The sequence below is a fragment of the Hyperoodon ampullatus genome (assembly GCF_949752795.1).
Source record: "Hyperoodon ampullatus genome assembly, chromosome: 2".
NCBI lineage: Eukaryota > Metazoa > Chordata > Mammalia > Artiodactyla > Ziphiidae > Hyperoodon > Hyperoodon ampullatus.
In genome coordinates, this window is record NC_136915.1 from 6,347,759 (window position 1) to 6,373,243 (window position 25,485).

Sequence of the window (25,485 nt, forward strand, 5' to 3'; positions counted from 1 at the left end):
GGATCTTCCTGGACCAGGGCTCGAACCCGTGTCCCCTGCATTAGGAGGCGGATTCCTTTTTTATAAATTTACTTATTTATTTGTTTCTATTTTTGGCTGTTTGGTCTTCGTTGCTGCGCGCGGGCTTTCTCTAGTTGCAGCGAGCAGGGGCTATTCTTCATTGTGGTGCGTGGGCTTCTCATTGCAATAGCTTCTCTTGTTGCGGAGCACGGGCTCTAGGCACGCAGGCTTCAGTAGTTGTAGCATGTGGGCTCAGCAGTTGTGGCTCGCAGGCTCTTGAGCACAGTCTCAGTAGTTGTGGCGCACAGGCTCAGTAGTTGTGGCACACAGGCTTAGGTGCTCTGCGGCATGTGGGATCTTCCCAGACCAGGGCTCGAACCCGTGTCCCCTGCATCGGCGGGTAGATTCTTTTTTTTTTTCAAAGAGAGTCTTTTTTTTTTTTTTTTTTTTTTTTTTTTTGTGGTACGCGGGCCTCTCACTGTTGCGGCCTCTCCCGTTGCGGAGCACAGGCTCCGGACGCGCAGGCTCAGCAGCCATGGCTCACGGGCCCAGCCGCTCCGCGGCATATGGGATCCTCCCAGACCGGGGCACGAACCCGTATCCCCTGCATCGGCGGGCGGACTCTCAACCACTGCGCCACCAGGGAGGCCCTTTTTTTTTTTTTTAATTTTTATTTTTGGCTGTGTTGGGTCTTCGTTTCTGTGCGAGGGCTTTCTCTAGTTGTGGCGAGCGGGGGCCACTCTTCATCATGGTACGCGGGCCTCTCACTGTCGCGGCCTTCTCTTGTTTCGGAGCACAGGCTCCAGACGCGCAGGCTCAGTAGCTGTGGCGCACGGGCTTAGTTGCTCCGTGGCATGTGGAATCTTCCAAGACCAGGGCTCGAACCTGTGTCCCCTGCATTGGCAGGCAGATTCTCAACCACTGCGCCACCAGGGAAGCCCGGCAGGTAGATTCTTAACCGCTGCGCCACCAGGGAAGCCCCTTGATTTTTAATTTGGTGTCTCATTTCTAGAAGGACTTGACAATAAACTTCACTCTATCCACACTATCGACTTCTTTAAACAAGAGTTTAATTCAAAGGCTGATGGGGTCAATTACAGAAAAAATAGTTCAGTTTCATTAATACTTGAAACATTAGGCAAACTTCACCTGAATCTACATTTTTCTTTTCTTTTTTTTTTTCTTTTTTTTTTTTGCGGTACGCAGGCCTCTCTCCCGTTGCGGAGCACAGGCTCCGGACGCGCAGGCTCAGCAGCCATGGCTCACGGGCCCAGCTGCTCCGCGACATGTGGGATCTTCCCGGACTGGGGCACGAACCCATGTCCCCTGCATCGGCAGGCGGACTCTCAACCACTGCGTCACCAGGGAAGCCCAACATTTTTCTTTTTTAATATTAAGGGACTGGTTTTTACCATGGACCATAGTAAGTACATGAGTGAGTAAAATAGATACATTATGTATAAGAAGTATGTCAACATTTATAATTTTTCTTATTTTTTTCTACTCTCATATCTAAGAATTAAGCTGTTCATAAGAAACAGTAACCAATTTAGTTTAAAATTAGAGGAAGGGTAATCAGTAGAGAGAAAAAGCTACTTTGATTCAATTTTAAAATTACTAAGTGCCCATTATGTACTGCACTAAATACAACATGTCTATATTTGGGGTTCTAAGCAAACTGTAAAAATTTTCAGATTAAGATGACTTTAGAAAGTGAAAACTTTAATGTTATGATTCAATTTATGTAAGTTTATAATTACATAAAATGACGTATGTATGTGAAACAAAGTGCTTTGAAGAGAGTATGAAACCAGGAGACTGTGGTGAGGTTTCAACTCCCCTTTAATGTTTTTACAATAATGTTCTAACCAGAGGGAACATTCACATAAAATTTACAAAAGAAGAAAATGAATGGATTCATATTAGATGACCTCCTGTCATCAACATTTTTTGAACAACTTTATAAAATGTTCAACACTTCTGGAAAGTGGACCATTCCCAAAATAAATATAATACAATTAAGCCTTCCTCTATATTGAATATATAACATTTAAAACTAAACACCAAGATTACGGACCTCTTAAAGCTCACGTGCAGATCGGTAACTGTAGGCTGTGGGAAGTTCTCTCCCCCTTGTCACTGTCCCCCTCTCTCTGCTTTCACCTCCACTACCTCCTGCTGCTATAGGACCTTCGCTCTGGGTTTCCTGTGAATTCCATTTTCTACAGCTGCTACACAAACAGTAAATAAAATTCCTTGTATATTTGCCCCACTAAGCAGCTCTGTCTTCTGGCACATCCAGATGTCTGGCTTGAAAAGAGTGAACAATGAAAACAATGTTTTCTCGAGCAGACATTCCAAAAAGGGCATAACAAAGGCATCTGAAGATGCTGCTGGGGAAAGACACCATGGAAGTAGCTGTGTGTATTCTGTGTAATTCCTTGACCAGCCACACGGGTTCATTGGATTACAGATATTCAGAAAATTAGTTTGCCGTGTCATGTCAATTTTGAAAGAAGGATTTCCATTTATATTTATGATAAACTGAGCTTTAAATTGAAGCATGGTTCAGATGTTTTAAAATTTACGAATTTGCAAATCCATGTACATGGCCAATTAAGGTTTATCGCCACCACAGATTAACTATCTTTGGATAAAAATTTCAGAGGTTATTTGTATCTAGGCTGTTCACCTCAATGTATTATGTCAAGATTGGTATGAAATAGTTAAAGGGAAGCATATTTCAAGATAAAAGTTAGTTACCCAAGATGAAATGGAAACACTCCCTAGGGACATCCTAAGCAACAAAACCTCTCCCTTATGTAACACCTGGAATTTTGCGGAAAGCTAATTCAACACGAAAATAATTTCCAAAACACGGCCAAGTGGATGGGAAGCAAAGGGTGAAATGCATAGCTCAGTGAAGCACCCAATCTTACAACCTTGCAAGTCAGGCCAAACTCCACAAGGAAAATGCAGGCCCTGAATTTCAAAAAGAATTCAATTAGCATCCCCAGTATTTCCATAATCAACAGCTGAATGCTAATTAAGAGCACAGCATCAAGCAGCAATGGAATCCCAGTGCAATAAGCAACAACACAACAGCGCAAATGCTACCTTCAGCTTGCATGCATAAATAAACAGAATTAATAACTATCCAAGCATGGAAGGGTGACTTAATGTGTTTCGATTAGGCACAGTTCAGCCTGGGGCCTTTGTGTTATATTTAAATGTGCTCATCATGTTTAATTAAAAACCTAATAATCTAGGGTTTGGGGTTTTTTTTTTTTTTTTTTTTTAAAGTTCTGATCTGTACTTTCCTTCTCTTTCTCTTCTCAAGTTCTACTGATCTGGATGGCTTCCTGAAAAGGAACAATATTTTTAGCATAATGTAAGTGAAACTGGTTAAGCATCTGTGTCACTCTCCAGTGCAGCAAGCAGCAAGCCATTTGCTTTGGCTCCATCTTTGCCCATACCATGGTGTTCAATAAGCTTCATGAATTGAAGCAAAAATGCTTCTCTGATCTGACCTGGTTTATTTAGCCTGAAACGCCGTCACGAGCTAGCTACCAAGGTGTTTCTCACAGTCTCTCCTCTAAAACAGAGTTCATTTGTCACTATCTGGCATAGAATTTGATAGAAATTGGCACAAACCTGGCTTCAGTTCAACAGAATTTAAAGTATCTCAGCCCCAAGGCAACTTCAATAAGAAATACCATATCTGTAAACACACAAAGTGTCCAAGGAATTACTGAGAGAAAAGTGTGAAATGAAAGGCCTCCTACTGTATAATTCTGAGGCCTAAGATGTCAAGGATTAATGATTATCTGAAAGACCTGGGAAGAAGAGGTCGGGTGATATTATTAATCATAATTTGGGAACTTTTCCCGAAAGTAAAGCTTTTAAGGTTAGCACTGGATGCATATAAAAGTTTTTCTCCTTGATGCTGATGCGTCATTATTAACAATTACAAGTTTTAAAATGCTGGCTTGAGGACAGTGTCACTTAGAGCGAAGAATCTTTAAAAACAATCATCTTGAATAAAGAGCTGTCAGTACTCCTCAAGCGCCTCAAAGGCAGAGACCTCATTCTCACTGTTAGAAAGTCCTCACTCTTAATATGTCTACAGACTAGAAGGACAGTCAACTCAGAAATAAGGACCATGAGGAACAAAACTGGTGATGGCGGCACAAAGGCTACACGAGGCGGCAAAGGATGAGCCACCAGTGAAGGATGCGGACAGGAGACACGGCTCAGCAGAGGGGCCGCTCGCCACGGGATGGGCCGGGGAACATGCCAGGCCTCGAAGGCGGCTAGGGTCCGGGCCTGGGTGGGCAAGGAGGAGTCTGTCCTCAGAGCAGAGGACCCAGGAGGTGCCCAGGCTGTCCGCTCCCAGCACAGCCAGGGGTTCCCACGGGTAGGTGCTCACTGCACCAACCCTCTCACACAGAGAGTCTTGATTCAGGTCAGTGAAAGGAAAGCAAGTTCATCGACACTGGCGTCAGGTCAGATGTTGGGTAGTTGGGTCAGATTCATATACTGGGGGCGATGAAGTTTAAAAATAACTAGAATGTCCAAGTATATAGAACATTGAGAGGGGAAAAAAAAAAGAGGCAGGCTCACGTATTTATTTGAGTTGGGGCCCATTTATTTTGCTTATCCTTGTGATTCCTGGGGTGAGAAAATGTGGGAAATTCAGCAGAAGGGGCCACACGCACAGAGCAGGCGTTCACTCACAGCCAAAACCAGGCTAAGGTTAAGAGTCGTGTTGGTTTACGTGCCCTGCTGACACATAAAATGATTCAAAGAAGTGATGTGGACACATTCATCTGAAGCTTCCCTCGGCCTATCAATTATTCAATCACTCTCTCTCATTCACTTTTGAGGTTTCAGAAAGTGAAGCTTAACTTCCTATGAATAAGGGAACCGTTTGATCCTTAGGCTCTGCAAGGGCTGGACGACTGCCAAAACATTTCTCAAAACTTACACTAAAACAAGAAGCAAACACGATAAAAATGAGTCCAGACTGACAAGGATTTACGCAGTTAAAGACCATTATCCGGGACTCGGAGTGGGCAGCGCTCTGGAGTCGTGGTTCATTTTTCAGAATTAAGCTGGGCTTTTCCCCATGTGTCAGATCCCGCCCGCCCCCCTTCATCCTACTGTCTGCGAAAAGTCCCAAAGAGGCAGCCGTGGGGACACGGCCCACACTGTGCCCGATATAAGCAAGGGCTGCCGGAAAAGGAAGCCAGATTTCTTTCAAGCAGGAAGAGCTTTCTTTTAAGCTGGAATCTGAAAATTCCAGAGGGAAGGAAAGGTCAAGGGAAAAACGAATGGAGGAGGAGAGAGTCATGGCGAGTGAGGAGATGGAGAGGCAGCAGTGAAAGGGGAGGGACGACGGGGCGGAAGAAGAGGAGGGACCAAGAGGAACCGCACACCAAGTGAAGGAGTGGGAGTCTGAAACAGCCACCGCAGCTCGTCAGTACTGACCAGGACCTAGGGTGGGTCACACGGGCCACATGCGTCCCATCCCCTTACGTCTGTCCTCCACAAAGGCTTTTTGTAGAATTTAAAATTTTTATCCATCAAATCTCTTACCTCCTTCTCACATAAATAGGTCTACAGTGGAAAACAACATCCATATGACTTTTTTAAAAAGCTGAAGTATAGTTGATGTACAATGTTGTGTTAATTTCTGTTATACAGCAAAGTGATTTGGTTATACATATATAAATATTTTTTCCATATTCTTTTCCATTATGATTTATGACAGGATATTGAACATAGTTCCCTGTGCTACACAGCAGGGCCTTGTTGTTTATCTATTTATATATAGTAGTTTGTATCTATTCCTCCCCAAAGCCTAATTAATCCCTCCCCCTCCCCCTTTCCCCTTTGGTAACCATGAGTTTGTTTTCTATGTCTGTTTCTGTTCTGTAAATAAGTTCATCTGTGTCGTATTTTAGATTCCACATATAAGCAATATCGTATGGTATTTCTTTCTCTTTCTGACTTACTTCACTTAGAATGATAATCACTAGGCCCATCCATGTTCCTGCAAATGGCATTATTTCATTCTTCTTTTATAGCTGAGTAATATTTCATGTTATACACACACACACACACACACACACACACACACACACACACACCACATCTTCTTTATCCATTCATCTGTCAACGGACATTTAGGTTGCTTCCATGTCTTGGCTATCGTAAACAGTGCTGCTATGAACACTGGGGTGCAGGTATCTTTTCAAATTAGAGTTTTCTCTAGATACATGTCCAGGAGTGGGACTGCTGGATCATATGGCAACTCTATTTTTAGTTTTTTAATATATGACTTTTCAAAACAACTGAGTTTAACATTTTCACTTCGGCCACTATCTGAATAACAAATATTTAAGATGTTTCCATCTCTCTACTAATCATGTAAGTTTTAACATTTTAAATTTCAAAACAGCAACAGCAGCTTCATCATCAGTCTCATGCTGTGAGGAGTGCAAAGGGACTGCTGAAAAGGCGCTCTATTACTGAGCCTTCAAGGGCCACTTCAGTCCCCCCTGCTGCCTCCCAGTCCTCTCCCATTCCATTCCTCTCAACCCCAGCCACCAGCATCTGGCACCCATCCGGCACCCGTAGCCATTCTGTGAACACGCCCCCTTGGCTCTCCGCTCAGCAGACATCCAGGCTGTGCTACTCCATCCCCAGTCTCAGGCCTGGACTCTCACAACAGCCCCCAAAGCCCATGCTTGACTCAGCAGCCAGAGGGCCCATCGGCAGATCGAGTCCCTCTGCTCAGAAGCTGCTCAAGCTGCTCGTGCAGAGCAAACAGCAAGGCCCTGAACATGGGTCCACAGGCCACCCTGACCGGCACCCCCACCTCTCCTACCGCTCTCCCCTCAGACACATTCCTGCCTATTTCTCAAACATGCCATGCCAGGCGTGCTTTCACCTTAGGGCCCCCGACATCCAAAAGGCTTGCCTCCTCACTTCTCTAAGGTCTCTACTCAAATGGTGCTAAATGGTGCTCACCAGGCGTTTCCTGAGCCTCCTTACAGAAGACAGCCCCCTACCCAGTTCATCCTCATCCTCGCTGCCCTACCGTTTTCCTCAGCCCATGTCTCACCCCTTGACATACACTGATTTACAGATGGTCTCCCCTCGTGAGGCGGGGCCTTGTGTTCCCCTTGATGGCTCCTAACACAGCACCTGGCACATAATAAGCCTTTGATAGATACTGCTGAAAAAATGAAAGAGCAGGATCAGGAAAGCCATACAGTTTCTAAACAGTCTTCCTTAGAGTTTCTAAACAGTCTTCCTTAGTGTAGTTTTAAATACAGGCAAGGAATTTACAATCAATCGATATGTGTATCAGTGCCAGCCCTCATCTTAATCTCGTTCAACCTAAATGGCAAAGGTCAAGCGGTGACATTCCTACTGAAGACTCTATTTGCAAAAGCACAAGAAATCTCTCAGTCTTTTATAGCAATTCCTTTCCAAAGTCACGAGATGGGGGATGTAGCTTCGTGAGAACTCTTTCTGCTGGGATAAAATCCATGGGTATGAAAAATCTGTATTTGTGGATACATTTCTATCTCCCCACCTTCTTTAATGGGCCACACTAACAGAATGAATATGAAAGATCCACTGTATTTATTTAATCGAGCCCCCGCTTCCCGCTCTTGACTACTGTCCTTCAGCAGGTTAGGGACCCTGCCAGCCTACACAATAAAAACGGGGTAGCAGCCCTACTCTAGGTTGGGTACCAACTGGTTCTAAAATGATTGTGTCTTAATACGGGGAGGTATCAAAAGCTAGCTTGCACCCAAAACAAACCAACCGACCCAAACTAATTTTTTTAAAGAACAACTATTAATTTTTCTCCCTCTTTCCATGACACTTGGGAAAATCTTTCCCATTATCTACAGAACCAATGCTTACTAAAATCAAGTCTTTCCATACAGTTATGAGGCTTCAAGGCTCCCTCCCTTGACTGACAGATGCCATGGACAGCCTGCGTCCACGACTGGACCTTGGGAGAACAGCGAGAGGCTAGCCCCCGACGCCCTGGACCCAAGGCAGACCCCGCCCCTTGCCCCACCCCCCGCCACGGCCCCGCCAAGACCCGAGGCAAAGCATCCCTCACCCACCACCCCCGCAAGCTCACCACTTCGTCCTCGGTCCAGCTCTTCTCAATCAGCTTGGGCACAGGCTTCTTTACCAGGCGCTGCAGGGCTTTGCCAGCATCGTAACCGCTTTCATGGAGCTAAAACAATAACAACAACTTTAGTCTGCTAACTGCACCAAATAACAGAACTGAGAGCAAATCAATAAAGGCGGGACCCTGCATTTACTCTACCAGAAGAGTCATGAGACGAGCATACAAGACTCAGAGCCATTTTAGCCAGCATGATAATTCATTCTTATCCAACACCCCCCCCCCAAATTCAGCTGTTCTGCAAAAGGGAAACAGGTAAGGCAGAGAATATTCTGGCAGTAATAGAAACAGGATTAAGAGTAACAATGACATTTATTGAACATCTGGCCTGGGCTATTGCTAAGTACATTCCATTAACTCATTACCATTCTTAATCCTATGAGGAAGGTCTTCTCTCACTTAATCTTACGGGGTAGGAACTATCGTATGAGAAGACTGAGGCATGGAAAGGTCAAGTAAAGGTGCTCACCACACTAAGCCAGCAGGTGGTGGAGCAAGACTCAAACCCAGCCAACGTGACCTCTACTCTTGTCCCATTTTCCCCAAAGTGACCCAAAGACATGCTAGATCATGTTCTATCCCATTAGTATTTCTTATCTTTCAACTGTAGTAATTTCGCTAAGAAAAATTTCAAGTACCTAAATATAAAAGCTTTAAGTCTAATTATCTAACAGTATACTAACTTTTCAGTACCTATACATGAAGACGCTGGTTTATCTACATGGTCCTTTTAGGAACAGACTTCTCTCTGGTCAAAGCTACTGAACTTATTTTTCACTCTATATCCTTTTCAACCCTGGGCAGTGCCTGGCACCCCTGAACCCTCTCTATCTTGCAAAGATATGCTTGCCTTGGCTCCTGTGACCCTCTCCACTTCTGGTTCCTAAGTCTCAACTTGCAGACAATGCAGAGAAGTAGCAGGTAGAAAAATCCACTGGCTCAGTCGACCTCCCCAAACTATGGCTGTCCCTCCAAATTTCTCACTGGAAATCTGCCGTTCCTTTACAGATCTATTTCTCTGACACAAGCATCTGTTTTGGCTAAGACCTGTATCTCCAGTACCTAACACAGTCTGTAGCATAAGGTGATACACAGAAATACTTCTTAAGTTAATAAAGGCCTTCAACTATTGTCCTTAGGTGGACTCAACCCAAATCTAAATCTCAGTGTCTTCAAATTCATTAAGCCTGATGTTGGCTGAGTACCTATTATGCTCCAGGCCACACAGCAGACCCTGGGGATACAGCAGTGAGCAAAAATGCCCTCATGCAATGGACATTCTGATCTTTTCACCAGTGCTTCAATCCCTTATTTGAACAATTCACCAGCTTTTGCTGAATCCCCAGTACAAATACAGTACAAACCTTATTAACTGGTAAGTCACGGCTTTTATTTGCAGAGACTCACAAACTAGTGGGGATGTGCTGTGGGGATACAACACATACAAGATAAAAAGTTCTAGCAGGTTATAGCAATTACTATCACCTAGGTGTAGGCCAGGAGCTACAGACGCAACCGAAGGAGAGAGCCCTGTGTTCCCCTCCTTAACAGAAGACTTCCAAGGAGACCCTATAGATTGCCTTCCTGGCAACTGCTGTAGCCCCAGGGCTGGGCATATAGTAAGCCTGTGATAAATATTTGTTTGTTTGTATGGATGAATAAACAAATAAATAAAAGTTTGAGACATACACATCAAGTCTCTCTTCTAATCGTTTAACTGCTATTGGAAGGGATTATCACAAATACCCATTTTCATTGCTTGTTCAGCAGAACAAAAAGTTATTAAAAATTAAAATTTCCCGAGTTAGTCTCCCACTTTACAGGGCCCCAGTTTAAGTCCAGACTATCCAAGGAAGTACAGGCTACAAGTTAATTATTAAGTCAACTACCTTAAAACAAAACGAAACACCTATAACAATGATCAATGCTGAATCCTGCTTTTGGTGGTGGTAGAGTTTGGGTGTGGGTGAGTTGTTATTTGTGTGGGGTGTATGTAATGCATATGAATGCTAGATACTAACTTACATATTTTTATGACATTCATCATTAGACTATTTTAAAAATAAAATAGTGCATATAAATATTATACTAAATAAACAAAATACTATACTAAAATACTAGAATGTGCAAATGTTTGAAAACCGTCCAATCTGGCCTCCTTTCAGAAGTATATAAAATAAAAATAAAGTCAGCATTTCATACTTCGCCTGATACCCAGAACAAGCAGGTATTTGCCAAGTTCTATAATATAATGAGGATCTGTAATGAGAGCTTATTAACAGCATGGATCAGAAGTGAATAAAAGGAAAAATTATATGGCTAATTTTTTTAAAAAGCACACGATAGTGACACTTTGAAATCAATTCAAGTTGATCAAATCATAAATTCTTAATAAAAAGCTCATGGCAAATTAACGACATTTTATAAGAGGTCATTATAGTAAATGGGGTAATTATAAGGAGAGTGATGAAAAACTATGGACTTTGGAGCCAGATTATCTGGATTTGAATTCTAGCTCTACTACTTACTAGGTGTGTGACCTTGGGCAAATTACTTATCCTCTTTGGTCCTCAATTTTGTCATCTTTTAAAATGAGTATAATAATAACATCTACCTCTTAGGGCTATTGTGAGGACAACATTAGAAAATGCATGTAAAATTGCTTAGAACGGTACCTGGCACATAGTATGCTAAATGAGTGTTAGCTGTTTATTTTTAAAAGGAAAGAGAAAAAAAATGAAGGAAGCAGTCTCTACTCAATTTTCATTAATTCTCTAGATTAGACAGTAGCCTTTTCAGAGACAGAAAAAAAAATTGTGAAACTATAAACAAACGCACTTATGTTTCACATAATTACTCACGTTAATAATTAATGAAATTTGATTAAAACTCTGGTACAGGACACAGAAAAAAAATTTAAATCTTATACGGCTGAAAACAGGAAATTACTCACAAGAACATAAGGCGCATTCCAAAAGTGAACAAGTGAATGAAGTGAAGTCATGAATCCCTATGACATTCCTGCCTTTTGGTGAACCAAGGAGAGCTTTAAATGAGCTGGAAGAAATGTTTTGAGTGACTTGCTGAACTTGTGGTCGTTTGGTTTACTGGAGAGGCTAGCTCCTGCTTGCACGATGCCCCCAGTCAAATTTCTAGGGAGGTGCTTAGTAGAGAAAGACGTTTCCCCAAAACATATCCCAGCATTCACGCTTCCTTCACAAACCTTTATTTCAGATCATACTTTACCCTGAAAAAGCTGTTGCGACGTATGGGGCAACCTAAATAACGGATAATTCCCTCCTCTCATTTGATCCACTGTCAGCCTGTCCTCTTAAAATATTCCTCTTCCTGACCTTTCCATGCTATGAACTCCATAAATATCCAGAGTGTCTACCTCTCTCACCCCTATACAAAAACACATTTGAAAAGTAAAAGGTGTGGGATTATTTGCCAACAGTGACAAATACTGACTGAACAAACGAAGTTAGAGTGTTACTGTGCTGTTATCGATAATTCGTAAAGGCCAGTACAAAGTTCTGCTCTGGCACACCCCCTTCCCAGGAAACCCAAAGGAACCTTTCTAAACAGTTGCCTTCTTAATGGTACAAACACTCCCACTTTCCAGGAATCTTGTCTGAGAAATTCTAAGAGCTTTACATCTTTAAAGAAATACTTCAATTATATTTACTGAAGATATATTTCTAACATATTAATAGTTGTTACAGCCCATGTTGCTTCTTTTGTTGATTATCTTTCAAGCACTTTGGGAAAACTACTGGGAGTTCAGGATATCCTTCATTCCTTCCACAAATATTTACTGAGAGCTAAACTGTGCCAGACACTATTCGGGGTGCTAGGGATGAATAGAGCTGGGAGTAACACAGGTGACGTACCTCAGAAACGTTGGCCTGAGAATCAGTTTCAAGTACTGTTCTAGTGTGACACATCTATCTAAATGTCGCATCCAAACTCTAGGGTCCTAAAATGGGTTGAGTTGTTGGGTTCCACCTCCTTCCTTAACATATCATATCATGCACAAGAAAGCACTTCTTAAAAAGAGTCTGTTTTCTAGATGAGTATGAAGATTTTCTTTCTTCAGACTGGGGCCAAAATAATGTTTGAGCTAGAGCTTAACTGGTTGTTTCAACTGTATTGCTCATGTAAACTAGAGTTGGTAAGTTTAACCAAAACACTGGCTATCTCAAATCTCTAAAAATTGTCATTGAAAATATTCCCCTCTAATACCGTGTCAAGCTCTGAAGAATTGGGATGATCTCAACCAGTGAAAAACATGTGAGTTTCAAATTTTAAACACCTGATCACAATCACACAGATACATCAATATAGGAAATTCAGTGCAGGCTTCCCAATATTGCTAAGGTAAAAGGTTCTTCATTGTGAATAAGATTTTCTACCCTTACCCTAGAGAAGATTTTTCAAAGGAATTGCAATGAAGACCCTCAAATGTCTTACAGCTTCACTTTGTAGTCTTAGAAGAGTAATTAAAGCAAGATAAGTAAACCTTTCTGTCCATTTTGCAGCCAAGCTTGGCTGGGAAAATCTGGGATTAAATGCAATTTTAATGTATAGAGAAATGTACCATTTTTGAGCTACTGGGTAAAGATCACTGCAAAAAGCAGGGACCAAGATATAGCATCTTTACTCAATCAGCTTCCAATCTTCACAAGCTACTGGTAAGAGAACTTAGATCTTACACTATCGCCACTACCTGCCAGCCACTAAAGCAGAAAGTCATTCCACAGAAACCACCGTTTTCAAATTCATCATCACAGGGCCTGTGTGTGCATGTGCGTGCGTGCGTGCATGTGTGTGTGTTTAATCCGATGATCAGGGAAGCATGCACTTGTAAATCTGCTGCTTCCACATCACCGAACTGCAAGTCTGCACTTATGCACAAGTAAAAGCCACCTTCCTCTAAACCACAGGTCACTATCTGGGGGATCTGATAACAAAATGGCGATTTTTCACCAATCCGCTAGCCCTTTAAGTGACTCCATCGTGGAACCACCCTGCTTTGCTGTCTTCCAGCAGCCCGTCACCTGGTTCCCCACACTTATTCCACAGAATCCTCAGGTTGCGCTCTTCTCTTCGATTTGGGTTTGTTCATTGTGAAGGAGTCCAGGGTGGCTGTTCCCCCTTAGGTGTCCACCCTCCTCGGCCACGCCTTCTGGTGCCCTGAGACCCAGTGGGACGTCCCAGCCCTGGAGGTAGGCAGCTCCCACCACATTCTCTGCCTTCCTTCCAGTCATTCCACAAAGAGTTCCTGAGCAACTCCGAATGCTACACACGGTTCCGCCTAAGACGGCCCAAGTATACCAGCAGGGTGGACCTGGTTGGGGGCGCCGAGGGGGATGGTTCTGAAAACAATGGCAGTTTCTGTGTAACAAACTCCTAGTCTGGTTCTGCTCAACAAAGGAACTGCAACACTGAATCACACAGAGCCAAAGACACCGCGCCCTCTGTAACTGGACACAGCTGGCTGTTGCATAAAAATCTCAATGACTCAAAGATTCCAGGTGCTCAGCAGCCCCCTCTGCACGAACCGCTCCATGGTCAAGGCCTTCTGTAGCCTCGAGAACACAGCTCAGAGCCTGCGCCGGGGGATAGATTCCTATTAAGCAGCTTCGTCACAAACCAGCTGAGTTGAGGTTTTCGTCTGTCAAATGGGCCTCACGACACCAGCCCTCAGCTGTGTCAAAGGACCATGAAAAGCCAGAAATGAGACACTGTGACAAGATAACCCGAAATGCCAAACAACCATAAGCTGTCCAGCGGTATCATCACGGGGAGTAATGTTTTAGGGACACGTCTCTTCCCCGAGACTCTTCAAACACCCGGACGTTCAAGGTGCCCGCCGTGCTGGGGACTATGTAGCCTCAAGTGTCCTGTGACAGCCCCTGACCTCTCTGTGATTAGCAGGAAGAAAGGGTCAGGCCACAAGAAGAAAAACACATTTCTGCAAAATTGCCCAAGTTAAACCTGCTACTCTCCACTCAGCCTGACAAATCATCCCCTGCTTATTACTTTCTGTAATTTAATATATATAAGTGCTTTATTGGCAAGCTTCTCGAAAGAATAAATAATACTTAATGACTGCCTACAGTTTAATTAACTCATGACTGAACTTCTCATGGACTCTGCTATAAACATTAAATTATATCCTTCCTCAAAGCGGCCATGAATGGAATTCTTGTTTCAAGCTTTAACTCTCCTGCCTAAACAATTCTGGAATTTCAGCAAATCTGTATATTGGACAGGGAGGTGAGAGAATCAACGTTAAGGCCTGGTTATAAAGTGTGTTATTTTACAGAGCAAGGACGAGGTCTTAATTTAAATAAGATTGAAAATGTGCACATGTCCTAACACCTCATTTATATTACAGCAATCATTAAACATCGCTGGGTCTGGGGCAGTCTGATTAGCATAAACTCCACGTATTACCACAAGGTTTCAAGTTTCTACTCAGGCTTTTCATCTGAGCTGCCATTTTCTGTCTGCGTGATGTTGCAAATAAATTTTCCTCTTGGCACGGCTCAGCTGTCAGGCACCTCTGTTCTATAATGAACCCATGAATTACATCTCCCGCTCTGTCATCCCTGGTCTCACACATCAAAATATTGTTCTTCAACTGTAATTTATAACTTAATTTAAATGTCCCTTTTACTGTGACCTTTTTAGATCAAATGGCATTGCATCTGGCAGCTTCTGCTACACTAAAGTATCCTTTTGCAATTACAGCCGTTAGAATAACTGCAGAAAAAGCCTACCTGAGTTAGATTGCATTCACGCTAAATATTAAATAATTGCAGTCCATTAAGGATAATATTAGATTTCAAAGTCTTTTGCTCTGCAAAATGCACTATTTACAATAAACTGCCAAAATAACTTAGGGGAAAAAAAGTGGAATTTGGAAAAGTTCTTAAAATCCTTCATGTAGCTTTAATTATTTCAATTATTTGTCACTAACATGAGAGAAATCTTGCTGACATCTAAGACACAACTTAAAAAGTTTTTTCTCATAATCTGTAATTCACAAATGCCTATATATTTTCAATCGTTCCTCCATCGCCAATGACCTAGTACCAAGTTCAAAATATGACACATGTATACATGTAAAAACGAGAGTTAAGACTAAAAGCACAATGTTTATTTTTGTTTGGCTACTGTCACTCCAAATAATGCTATTTAAGCACTGGAGAGGATACATTTCTCTAAATACTCCTATGGGCACACATTTTAGAGACGATGGCAAAGACAGAATTTAACTGCTGAGAGTAAGGGCTGAGGGAAAGATTCCGTTAATTTTCAGAAGGAAATACATTGTCGCTGCACCAACCCTCCCCCTCCAACACCCTCTGAATTAGTACAATGTTCCAGGAATTATGCCAGACCCTGGGGTCACAAAGGAGAAGGGAGGGGAACCAACACTTCTTGGGCATCGCATGTACTAGGAACCCACTAGGTCATTATGATTTCATCATCCCTCACACCACTCGTTTGTGGCAAGAGTACTAAAAATGAGGAAACAAAACTGAGAGGTTCAGTATCTTGCTGGGGGCCACTTCTCTAGAAAGCAGCATAGCGAGGAGTCTAACATAAGCCCAATTTCTAGGAAGGCCGAGACTCAGCCCCTGCCCCAGACATCTACACTGGAGCAGCTTAGAACCGGCGATCTGGTGGGAGCAGTGGGCTCGGGGGCTCCTCCAGCCACAGGGAGACAGCAAGCTCAAGGTCTTTTCTTAACCTGGGGCGGGGTGGGTAGGCAGGAGGAGGAAACGAGCGGCTCAGAGAAGAGGAAACACACGCACATAAACAAAATAATGAAATAAATGTATGACAAAAACACAAAAGTGTCAGTGACTGTGGTGATATCTGCTCTGCTGAAAAACCAACATGACTCCACAGAGCAGATGTGAAAAATCAACAGAGTAATATGATTAACCTTGCCTACACTTAATGAAGAGCAACAACCAAATTAAAAACACTACTCCAGGAGCAAGTAGAAGTAGGCAGTATTATGTCTAGATAAGACTGCACTTTTAACCGAGTTTCCCATGGCTGATACAGCATTGTATCATTTCTCGTTCACAGTTAATTCCCACACAATATTGTATCCAGAAATTAACAGGTCACCATCTCCTGGCTATAGTGTTTTTGAAGCTATTTTAAACACACAGAACAGGAGCCTCAACCACAAGATGATTAGAAAGTAAACACCAAATGCTGGCACTTCAGCTGAGGGCAGTATGTTTTTAAAATACAGAACAAACCAAACTCTGACTGTCTTGGCCATTTCTGACCATCTGCCTACTGTCCTTACGAACACAAACACCTGGAAAGGAGAAGCTGAAGAGTTCCTGGGCCAAAGACACAGGTTTGGGAGTTCCGCAGAGGTGAAATCTCAACAGGACAGGGTTCCTGGCTTTGATTCAAACACTTGTTCTGCCACCAGCTATGTGACAGAAACCAAGTTAAATATTTTTCTAAACCTCAGTTTTCTTAGCTGCAGAAAGGAAGAATACAGAACCTATTTTGAAGGACTGTTTAGGATGAAATAAGGTACGTGGTAATCACTGAGCATGACTCCTGGAGAAGGAAATGTTCCATTAAGGAGAGCCGACCAAAAAGGGATGGGACGGGATGACTGTCACGGGAAACAGCACTGGTGATAAGGAAAGTGAACCAGCTTTAGAGCGCCACAGGAATTAACTTTATTCTACAGTACTTACAAGACAGGATGACAGACAGGATTCAGAAGGGAAACAACAGAGAACCTGGTGACTTGTTAAGAATCTCAGGAGCAAGTTACCAGGCTGCACTGGAGGAGCAGCAGCCTGGGCAAAGGAGCCTGGAGGCCGCTGCTCTGTGCAGCACTGTGGCCCCTGGATTCTTCATCTGTAACAGAGGGGCTGAAGAAGGTCTTTTTTGGAACTTCCCAGTTTTTAACATTCTTTCTCTTTATAGATGTTTCTTAAAGCTGAAATTCTAAAGAATAGTCTTAAAAAACAAATAAATGGAAAGAATATTATACACTCCTTTAGAAAAATAAACAAACAATATAGCCACTGAACAATATAGCCAAACTGCCCGGGCCAAACACTGACTAGCTGCTGCAGAGGCTTCACTTACACCTTAGGGATTAAGGTTAGTGTTAATTTTCAGGCCTCTGTGAAAGCTGCAATGGTTTATGCCACAGGTCTTTAAATGAAATTATGCATAGTTAATCATCTACACAGTTAACATGTATGTAACCTCGTTTCTCAGAAACAAAATCTTTCCTCCTGCTTTTTGTGTGTGAGTCCAGGCACCGGACGTAAAGAACCCTAGGCTGCCGTGGGTCTAAGCTGCCAGCCCAGTGTATCTAAAGGGAGGTTGACTCCTTAGGACTCAGCAGACAAATCCACTAATGACAAGATTCAGCTTAATGATACAGAATGAGTGTAACTCTGGCCACAGTGAGAAAACTACTGGCAGATTCAGGGATCATAATTATTTGTCAGTTTAGAAAGACCTGTTTCAGCTCACAAGTAGAAACTGTTCAGGGCCACAGGGGAAATTAAAACTCTTTTTTTCACTTACTTCTAGAATCTTCACAGCCTTGAAAACAGAAAAACAATAAGGCTCTAACCTAGAGGGTGACAGAAAAAACACTATTCTATCCCTCTCACGTAGGTGTTAGCGAACCCATTCATAAATACTAAACTGAACTAGAAAGTACATGTGAAAGGTCAGCTATGGGTCAATTTTAACTAGATTCCTTCAAACAGTTCATTTTTAAAAAAATAAATAAACAAAAACAACCTCAAGATCAGTTCCATCAGTATTAAGGGAAAGACATTTACAGAAAGTGCTTTAATACCTACCCAGTAGAATTTAGGTGCAGAAATGACTGCTTCCAATCCACGGGGCTCAACAACCCTAACCTTGGTGAGGGCCTCTCACTGCTGTGGCCTGGCCTCTCCCGTTGCGGAGCACAGGCTCCGGACGCTCAGGCTCAGCGGCCATGGCTCACGGGCCCAGCCACTCGGCGGCATGTGGGATCTTCCCGGACCAGGGCACGAACCCGTGTCCCCTGCATCGGCAGGCAGACTCTCAACCACTGCATCACCAGGGAAGCCCAACCTTGGTGATTTTTGAAGAGTAATTTTAAGGCTGTGTAAACAATAGTACACATATGCTTTTTTGGTTGCAATGATAAAGTAATGGAACAAAGAAAATCAAAGAGGCATACACCAAAGCATGTGAGATTACTGAGTTGGGAAAATTTCTGAGTGACTGCTCTTTTATCTAGAAACCTCAAAGAACAAAGCTAGTGACTAAAAAATAAGCAAAAAGGCTCTGGGCAACCACAGTATTGCCCCTCCAGCAATGGCCCTGGAGAACCTCGAAGCCCTCACCCTGAACCTTAGCTGTCTGGCTTCCTCACAGTTCTGGATTTCCCAGTCAAACACCAGGTCTGAAAGAACAAATGAGAGAGACTGTGTGATTTTTAACACAGAGCAGTGGCGCAAGAGAGCCTCACTGTAGAAGACTCCAAAACCCGGCAAACTATTGGGTTGGCCAAAAAGTGCCTTTGGTTTTTAAGTACACATAAAAGACACATTTTTCATTTTCACCAAGAACTTTATTGAACAACGTATTCACCCTTCTGTTCCACTACCTTCTGCCATTTTTCAGGCAACTTTATAATTCCATCTTCCCAATACGTTTTATCTTTTTGAGCAAAGAACTGTTCCAGGTGCCTTTTACAGTCTTCCAGGGAACTGAAATTTTTTGTAAAGACCGGAATAAGTGGAAATCCGAAGGTGCAATGTCCAGTGAATACGGCGGATGAATCAGAACTTCCCAGCCAAGGTGTAACAGTTTTTGCCTGGTCATCAAAGAAGCACAAGGTCTTGTGTTATCCTGATGCAAAATTATGTGTTTTCTGTTGACTAATTCTGGAAGCTTTTGTCAAGTGCTGCTTTCAGTTGGTCTAATTGGGAGCAAGACTTGTTGGAATTAATCGTTTGGTTTTCCGGAAGGAGCTCATAATAGAGGACTCCCTTCCAATCCCACCATATACACAACATCACCTCTTTGGATGAAGACCGGCCTTTGGTGTGGTTGGTGGTGGTGGTTCATTTCACTTGCCCCACGATCTCTTCCATTCCACATTATTGCACAGTATCCACTTTTCATTGCCCGTCACAACTTGTTTTAAAAACGGAACGTGTTCATTACATTTAGGTAGAGAATGGCATGCGGAAATATGGTCAAGAAAGTTTTTCTCGCTTAACTTACGTGGAACCCAAACATCAAAGTGATTAACATAATCAAGCTGGTGCAAATGACGTTCAACGCTTGATTTTGAGTATGTCGGCTATCTCCCACGTTGTAGAACATTGATTCTTCTCAATTAACGTCTCGATTTGATCACTATCAACTTCAACTGGTCTACCTGACCACGGGGTATCGTCCAGCAAGAAATCTCCAGCACGAAACTTTGCAAACCACTTTTGACACGTTCGATCAGGCACAGCACCTTCTCCATACACTGCACAAATCATTTTTTTGCGTTTGGGTTGCGTTTTTTACCTTTCTTGAAATAATAAAGAATAATATGCCAAAAATGTTGCTTTTTTTTCTTCCATCTTCAATATTAAAATGGCTACACAAAAATTCACCAATTTTGATAAGTCTTTCTTTAAATGCACACTAATATGACAGCCATCACCTACGATCTAATGAAATTGTTTTGAATGAAGTTAAAGACAACTAAATGCTACTAGAGTCATCTTATGGAAAAAACCAAACGAACCTTTTGGCCAACCCAACATTATGCAAACCAAAGATCTGAAACTCTCCACAGCCACACACAATTTTGTGTGATGGCCACCAATAATGATGACTCGGAGGCATCAAGTCAAGGTAGACTTGATCTGAGACACAGGAAAACTTACACCTCATTCGTGACATGGGGCGGGGGAGGGGGGCGGAATGGAGGAAAGTTAAGAGCCAACCTTCCCAAAAATCCCTGAGTAAGTAGTACTCCAAAGTACTCGAGTAAGCAGGAATACACGACCCAACCAATAGTATGGGCAGGGAGAAGGCGGGCCAACCAACAGGCAGGGCAGCAAGAAGGGCAAGGGTGGGCAGTCGGTGTAGTGATTTAAGAAGCCCAGAAAGTGACCGGCTATGGGGGAATAATCCGTCTCCTGGAGAAGAGAGCTGGTCGGGGCAGCGCTGCAGGACAGGAAATGGGACAGACGGCAGAAACTTAAAAGAGCAATAGCTTCAAAGGTAGCCAGGGCTGACCCCAGGCCGCTCAGAGATCGGCCTACAAGCAGCACGAGACCTTGCCCCCGAGGGGCCCTGAGGGGCAGGTGCCCTCTGACTCAACTGGGGCAGGCTGGGTCCACCTAGGGCAGAGCCAAGGAAGAAATACTCAGCAACCTGACAGGTCAGAAAAAATCAGTCAATATGGTGGTTGTACATGACAATGCTGTTATTTAAATAAATGTTCTTTGTACCAAGAAAGCCAGATACACTATACTTTATGCCAATACAAATATGACAGTATTTTATAAGTCAAATGTCCTCAAATGTTACAGAAATATCACAGTCACTACTAGAATATTTTAATACTCTCAATATTATAAAGTCCACAATCTAAATAAACAGTAACTGATAGAAAAGGAAAGGAAGTAAAAATAAACTATTACAAAAAATTAAAAATAAGTACTATAATTTATTTTAGTAACATTTTGTGTAACAGTAAAATCCAACTGTGGCAGGCTAAAAAATGACCACCATTTTTGATATCTGCATCAAATCCCTGGAACATGTGATTGTGACCTTATTTGAAAAAAGGGTCTTTACAGACGTGCTGGTGATTAAGTTAAGGATTTTAAGATGAGCAGACAATTCTAGATGACCCAGGCGGGCCCTATACCCAGTGACCAGCATCCTTATGAAAGAGAGGCAGTGGGAAACACGGAACAGAGAAGACACAGACACACAGAGAACATGGCAATGGGAAGACAAGCAGAGAAAGACGGGGCCGTAAAGGAGGAGAGCTAGGAGCTACTCAGTGCTGGGAGAGGCAAAGAGTGATTCTCCCCCTGTGGAGATGGAGGGAACATGGCCCCACTGACATGTTGGTATCTAACTTCTGGCCTCCAGAACTAGGAAAGAATAAAATCTGTTGTTTTAAGTCGCCAAGTTTGTGGTAATTTGTTACAGTAGCCACAGGAAACTAATACACCGACCTTCAAACTTTGGGGGTAAAAAAATTTATCTAGGAGAGCTATAAAAAAAAAGTATTCTGAAGTATACTTCAAACTAGTATAAGAAACACACATACTAGGACAAATATAAATTTTAATATTCTACAGTACATTTTAGAAGTTATGTTCATATGTGAGCCTTTTCAAAACTCATGGGCCCACGCTGTTCTAAGATTTAAACACTTACTTAGATTTCAACACTTTCAGCAAATGCTCTCCCATTAGGGTTTTGCAAAGAGCAGGGACTCCATCACGTTTATTACTGAACAAATAAATGAATGAATGATTTTATTAAAGCCTCTTCTTCGATGTAAAAAGGCTAAGGGCTTTTATCCTGACTTGCTAAATACTTATTATGTTAATATTAATGCTTAATATAGATTCACAGATGTTAAAATTCCAACTGATTGATGTTAAGTAGACAGTTTTCAAAACACCATGTAAACCTCAAAATATTTTACCAGTATTTAGCTTGGAAAAAAATCTTATGAGAAAGAAATTTCTTAAATTAGCAAAGGAACTTTCTAACTTTTGCCAAACAAAAGTAAAAGCTGAATCACACTCATCCGTCCCTGCTGAGAGCCTAGGAGGAAGGATAGAGATACACAGCCAGGCTGCAGCGTGAAGGGTTTTTAACTTGATGAATGGCAAATCCCCCAAACTGCAGATTCAATGGACATTTCAAGAGGACTGTTGTAAGGCACTGGCCTCAATTCTAGATTACCCTCAAGTTTAAATTATTATGTGTATATAAATATGACAGAGTGCGGCTATTAATCTGCAGGTGATAACCGTACTTTTCTCACAGAACTGTTACAAAGATGAAATAAATTCATTCATAAAAAGCACTTAAACTTTTGCCTAACATATAAGCACTCAACCAACAAATACATTTTAATTTTGTTGATTATTAATATTGTTGCTGTTATTAATGACATCAGGCAACTGACCAATAGTTGATACCTAATACAATGAAAATAACAGTGATAAATTTAAAGTCCCCTGCCTGGCTGAAAATTCAGTCAAAAAGCTGAGAGCGGGAGATAAATGGCTTAGGAAAGGCAAAAATGCAAAGAAAAATGAAACAAAACAGGACAAAGATAAAACACAAGAAAACAATGAATGTGATGTGCACATTCATGAAGGCTTGGACTGCACCGAGGTGAGCTTTTGGGACAACTGAGGTTAACTCCTTGACACCATATGCTGATCAAATCTGACAAGCGTTGCTTTAGTGCAGGTGTCGCATTTTAAGACATACAGACAGACAAAGCTGACCAGGAAGAGAAATAAAATGGTTATACATAAAAATGGTTACACACACACACACACACACACACACACACATATATAAAAACTACACCATGGATGAAAATTGGAAACATTACCCTCAGTGAAAGAAACCAGTTACAAAAGACCACATATTACACAATTCCACTTAAATGAAATGTTCACAACAGGGGAATCCATAGACATGGAAGGCAGAATATAATAATAATATAATAAAGGCTGCCTGGATGGGGTGAGGAGAGATGGGAGATGGGGAGTGACTAATGAGCACAGGTTTCCTTGGGGGGTGAAAATGTTCTAAAATTGATCGTGGTGGTAGTTAACACAAATCTGAATATAGAAAGCCATTAAATTGTACACTTTAAATATGTGAAATATATAGTACATGAATTATATTTCAATAAAACTATTATATTAAAAAGAGATAAAAGAAAGAAATGGCTAAAGAAACTTGTGAGTGGTTCACACTGAAAAGCAAAGTGGGGCCACAACTGTAATGAGCTGAATCGGGAACACAACAGAGCAAAAGAACTTATAGCCAGACTTCCGTGTTAAAAAAATTATCAAAAATAAAATCACTACTACAATAAGTAATGAAGATGCCGTTCCCAGAGGCTGATAATGTAAGTGGCCTATTATCTCACCCACCCCTGAGAACCTTTGATAACGCTCTCTGTTATATTTAGGGGAAAGAACAGAGGCATCAAGTCAACTTTAAGTAAAAGCTACAGATTCTCTAAAAAGGAATAAAATATGAAAGTTTTAAATTTAAAAAGTCATCTTCAAACAAGACAAAATGAATTAAGTCATATAATTTGTGTGAGAAGTGTTGCTTCGTGTAACTTTTGAACACAAGTGAATGTCTGAAGTTCTCAGTCCAAAGGGAACCACATTGGTAAATTTCTAAAACAAAAAATTTTCACAACAAAAGTTCAAAATATTTCTAATTGGTCAAAGCACAATAAATAAAAACTCAAATCTGTATATTATTATGCTGATAATCAGTTGAAAAGGTCATGGTTATACCAGAAAACTTCACTACATGGTCTCTTTCAGCATTTCACTTCTACTATCATTAACAATATAATAAAAGGTAGAGTCCAATATCCTGTTACAACATAAATAAAACCCTAGCAAAGGTGCTTGTCAAGACTGATTTAAATAAGGTGTTCTTGTAATTACTGGATTTCCATAAAAAGAAATCATATAGCATTATCAACTATTACTCTTTTCAACCAAAATCCTGAGACAAAAAAACCACCACCCTACAACCAATTAACGGGGACTAATCTAACGGAGAAATAGTAAAAAGAGAAGAATTTAAGCAAAGGGTGTGAGTGTGGAATGAATTTCAGAAGAATCCTGATCATACACCTTAGGCAAAGTATAAAACAAGGGCCTCCTGGCAATGTCTTATTTGGGAGATGGAACAGACTCAACATTCACTGAAGTCCGAAGCACTGCAAAGCTAATCCAGGGCCAGATGCTTTAGTGAAGTCCATTTACAAGGAACAAATAGAAGATCTCTGACAGAAATTCTATAGACTTAATTTTTTACAATGAAAGAGAGGAAGATGAAAATGATTCTTAGAGTAGGCTTATCTGCATACTCTGCTTTGCCAGCTTTACAACAACAAGTTCTGGGTGATCAAATGTGATTTGGACTTGGACCTGATTTACTTATTCCATCATTCAACAAATATTTAGTGCCTCTCTACCCTGTACCAGGCATCGGGGTATAGCGCAGAAAACAAAGATGATTAATACTCAATGGTTAACAAATAGTGATATTTATAGATCAGAGATAAAAACTAACGATTAAGCTACTGGAGGCCTTTCATCCTTTGTTGAAGGAGATGTGGGTGTGCATAAATAAGTAAGCAAACACATATACACTCTCTTGAATATGTAAAAAGCTTAATCCAAACGTCTAACAGCCATCCATATTTCAGGGAATAAAACTGTCCAGGCAAAGGTGAAATCTTTGCTGCATGATTATAAATTTTACTTATACATAGTGAAGATATATATGTTTAGTGTTAGCAAGAGAAGGTAAACATAAGCATACAAATAAGTTTCTGAGAAAGAGAAGTCAAAGAATTTGAACTTTATTTAGAAAATGGGAAAGATACCTGAGCTCAAATAATAAAATCCAGTATCAATTTAGGAAAAATAAGTCAGCATGATATTTTCCAGAAAACCCTAGTCTCAAACTAAAGGGCTCTGGGGCAGTTTCCAAGCATAAATATAAAGGTCTATTTTATAAAAGGCCAAATAAATGTACACCTTTAAAGCTGGCTGAATTAATTCCATTAGAATAATATGGTCCATTTATGTTATATAGCAATTATGCTTAAAATTTACATATATGCTAAACATGTACAATAAGCCTAATTAAAATTTCATTTGGAGAAACATATACCTGGTACAGCACACACAGAAACATTTCTATGTAAGACATTCCAGAGGTAGCACCATTGCTTTGTCATATTTTAATATGTATTTAATATATATATAACATAAATTTATGAATAAAACAATTTTGCATTCACAGGTATTCACAATTTAAAATAGTAAAATATAATAAAACCTATCTTTGCTGACGCACATTAAGGAGTATGCCTGTGGTTACTAAGAATACCCTCCTCTTGCAATAAGAGAGGCCAACACATTTATTACATCTTC

General features: G+C 41.4%; 1 protein-coding gene across 1 annotated transcript in view; it reads right to left on the reverse strand.

Annotated features, from left to right (window-relative positions):
• The window catches only part of RERE (arginine-glutamic acid dipeptide repeats), a 420,244-nt gene that overhangs the window by 86,669 nt on the left and 308,090 nt on the right, over positions 1–25,485 (reverse strand). The window contains exon 11 of the mRNA XM_079698584.1: positions 8,171–8,269. Coding sequence (XP_079554710.1) covers positions 8,171–8,269 — 99 coding nt within the window. The remainder of the gene's footprint in view (positions 1–8,170; positions 8,270–25,485) is intronic.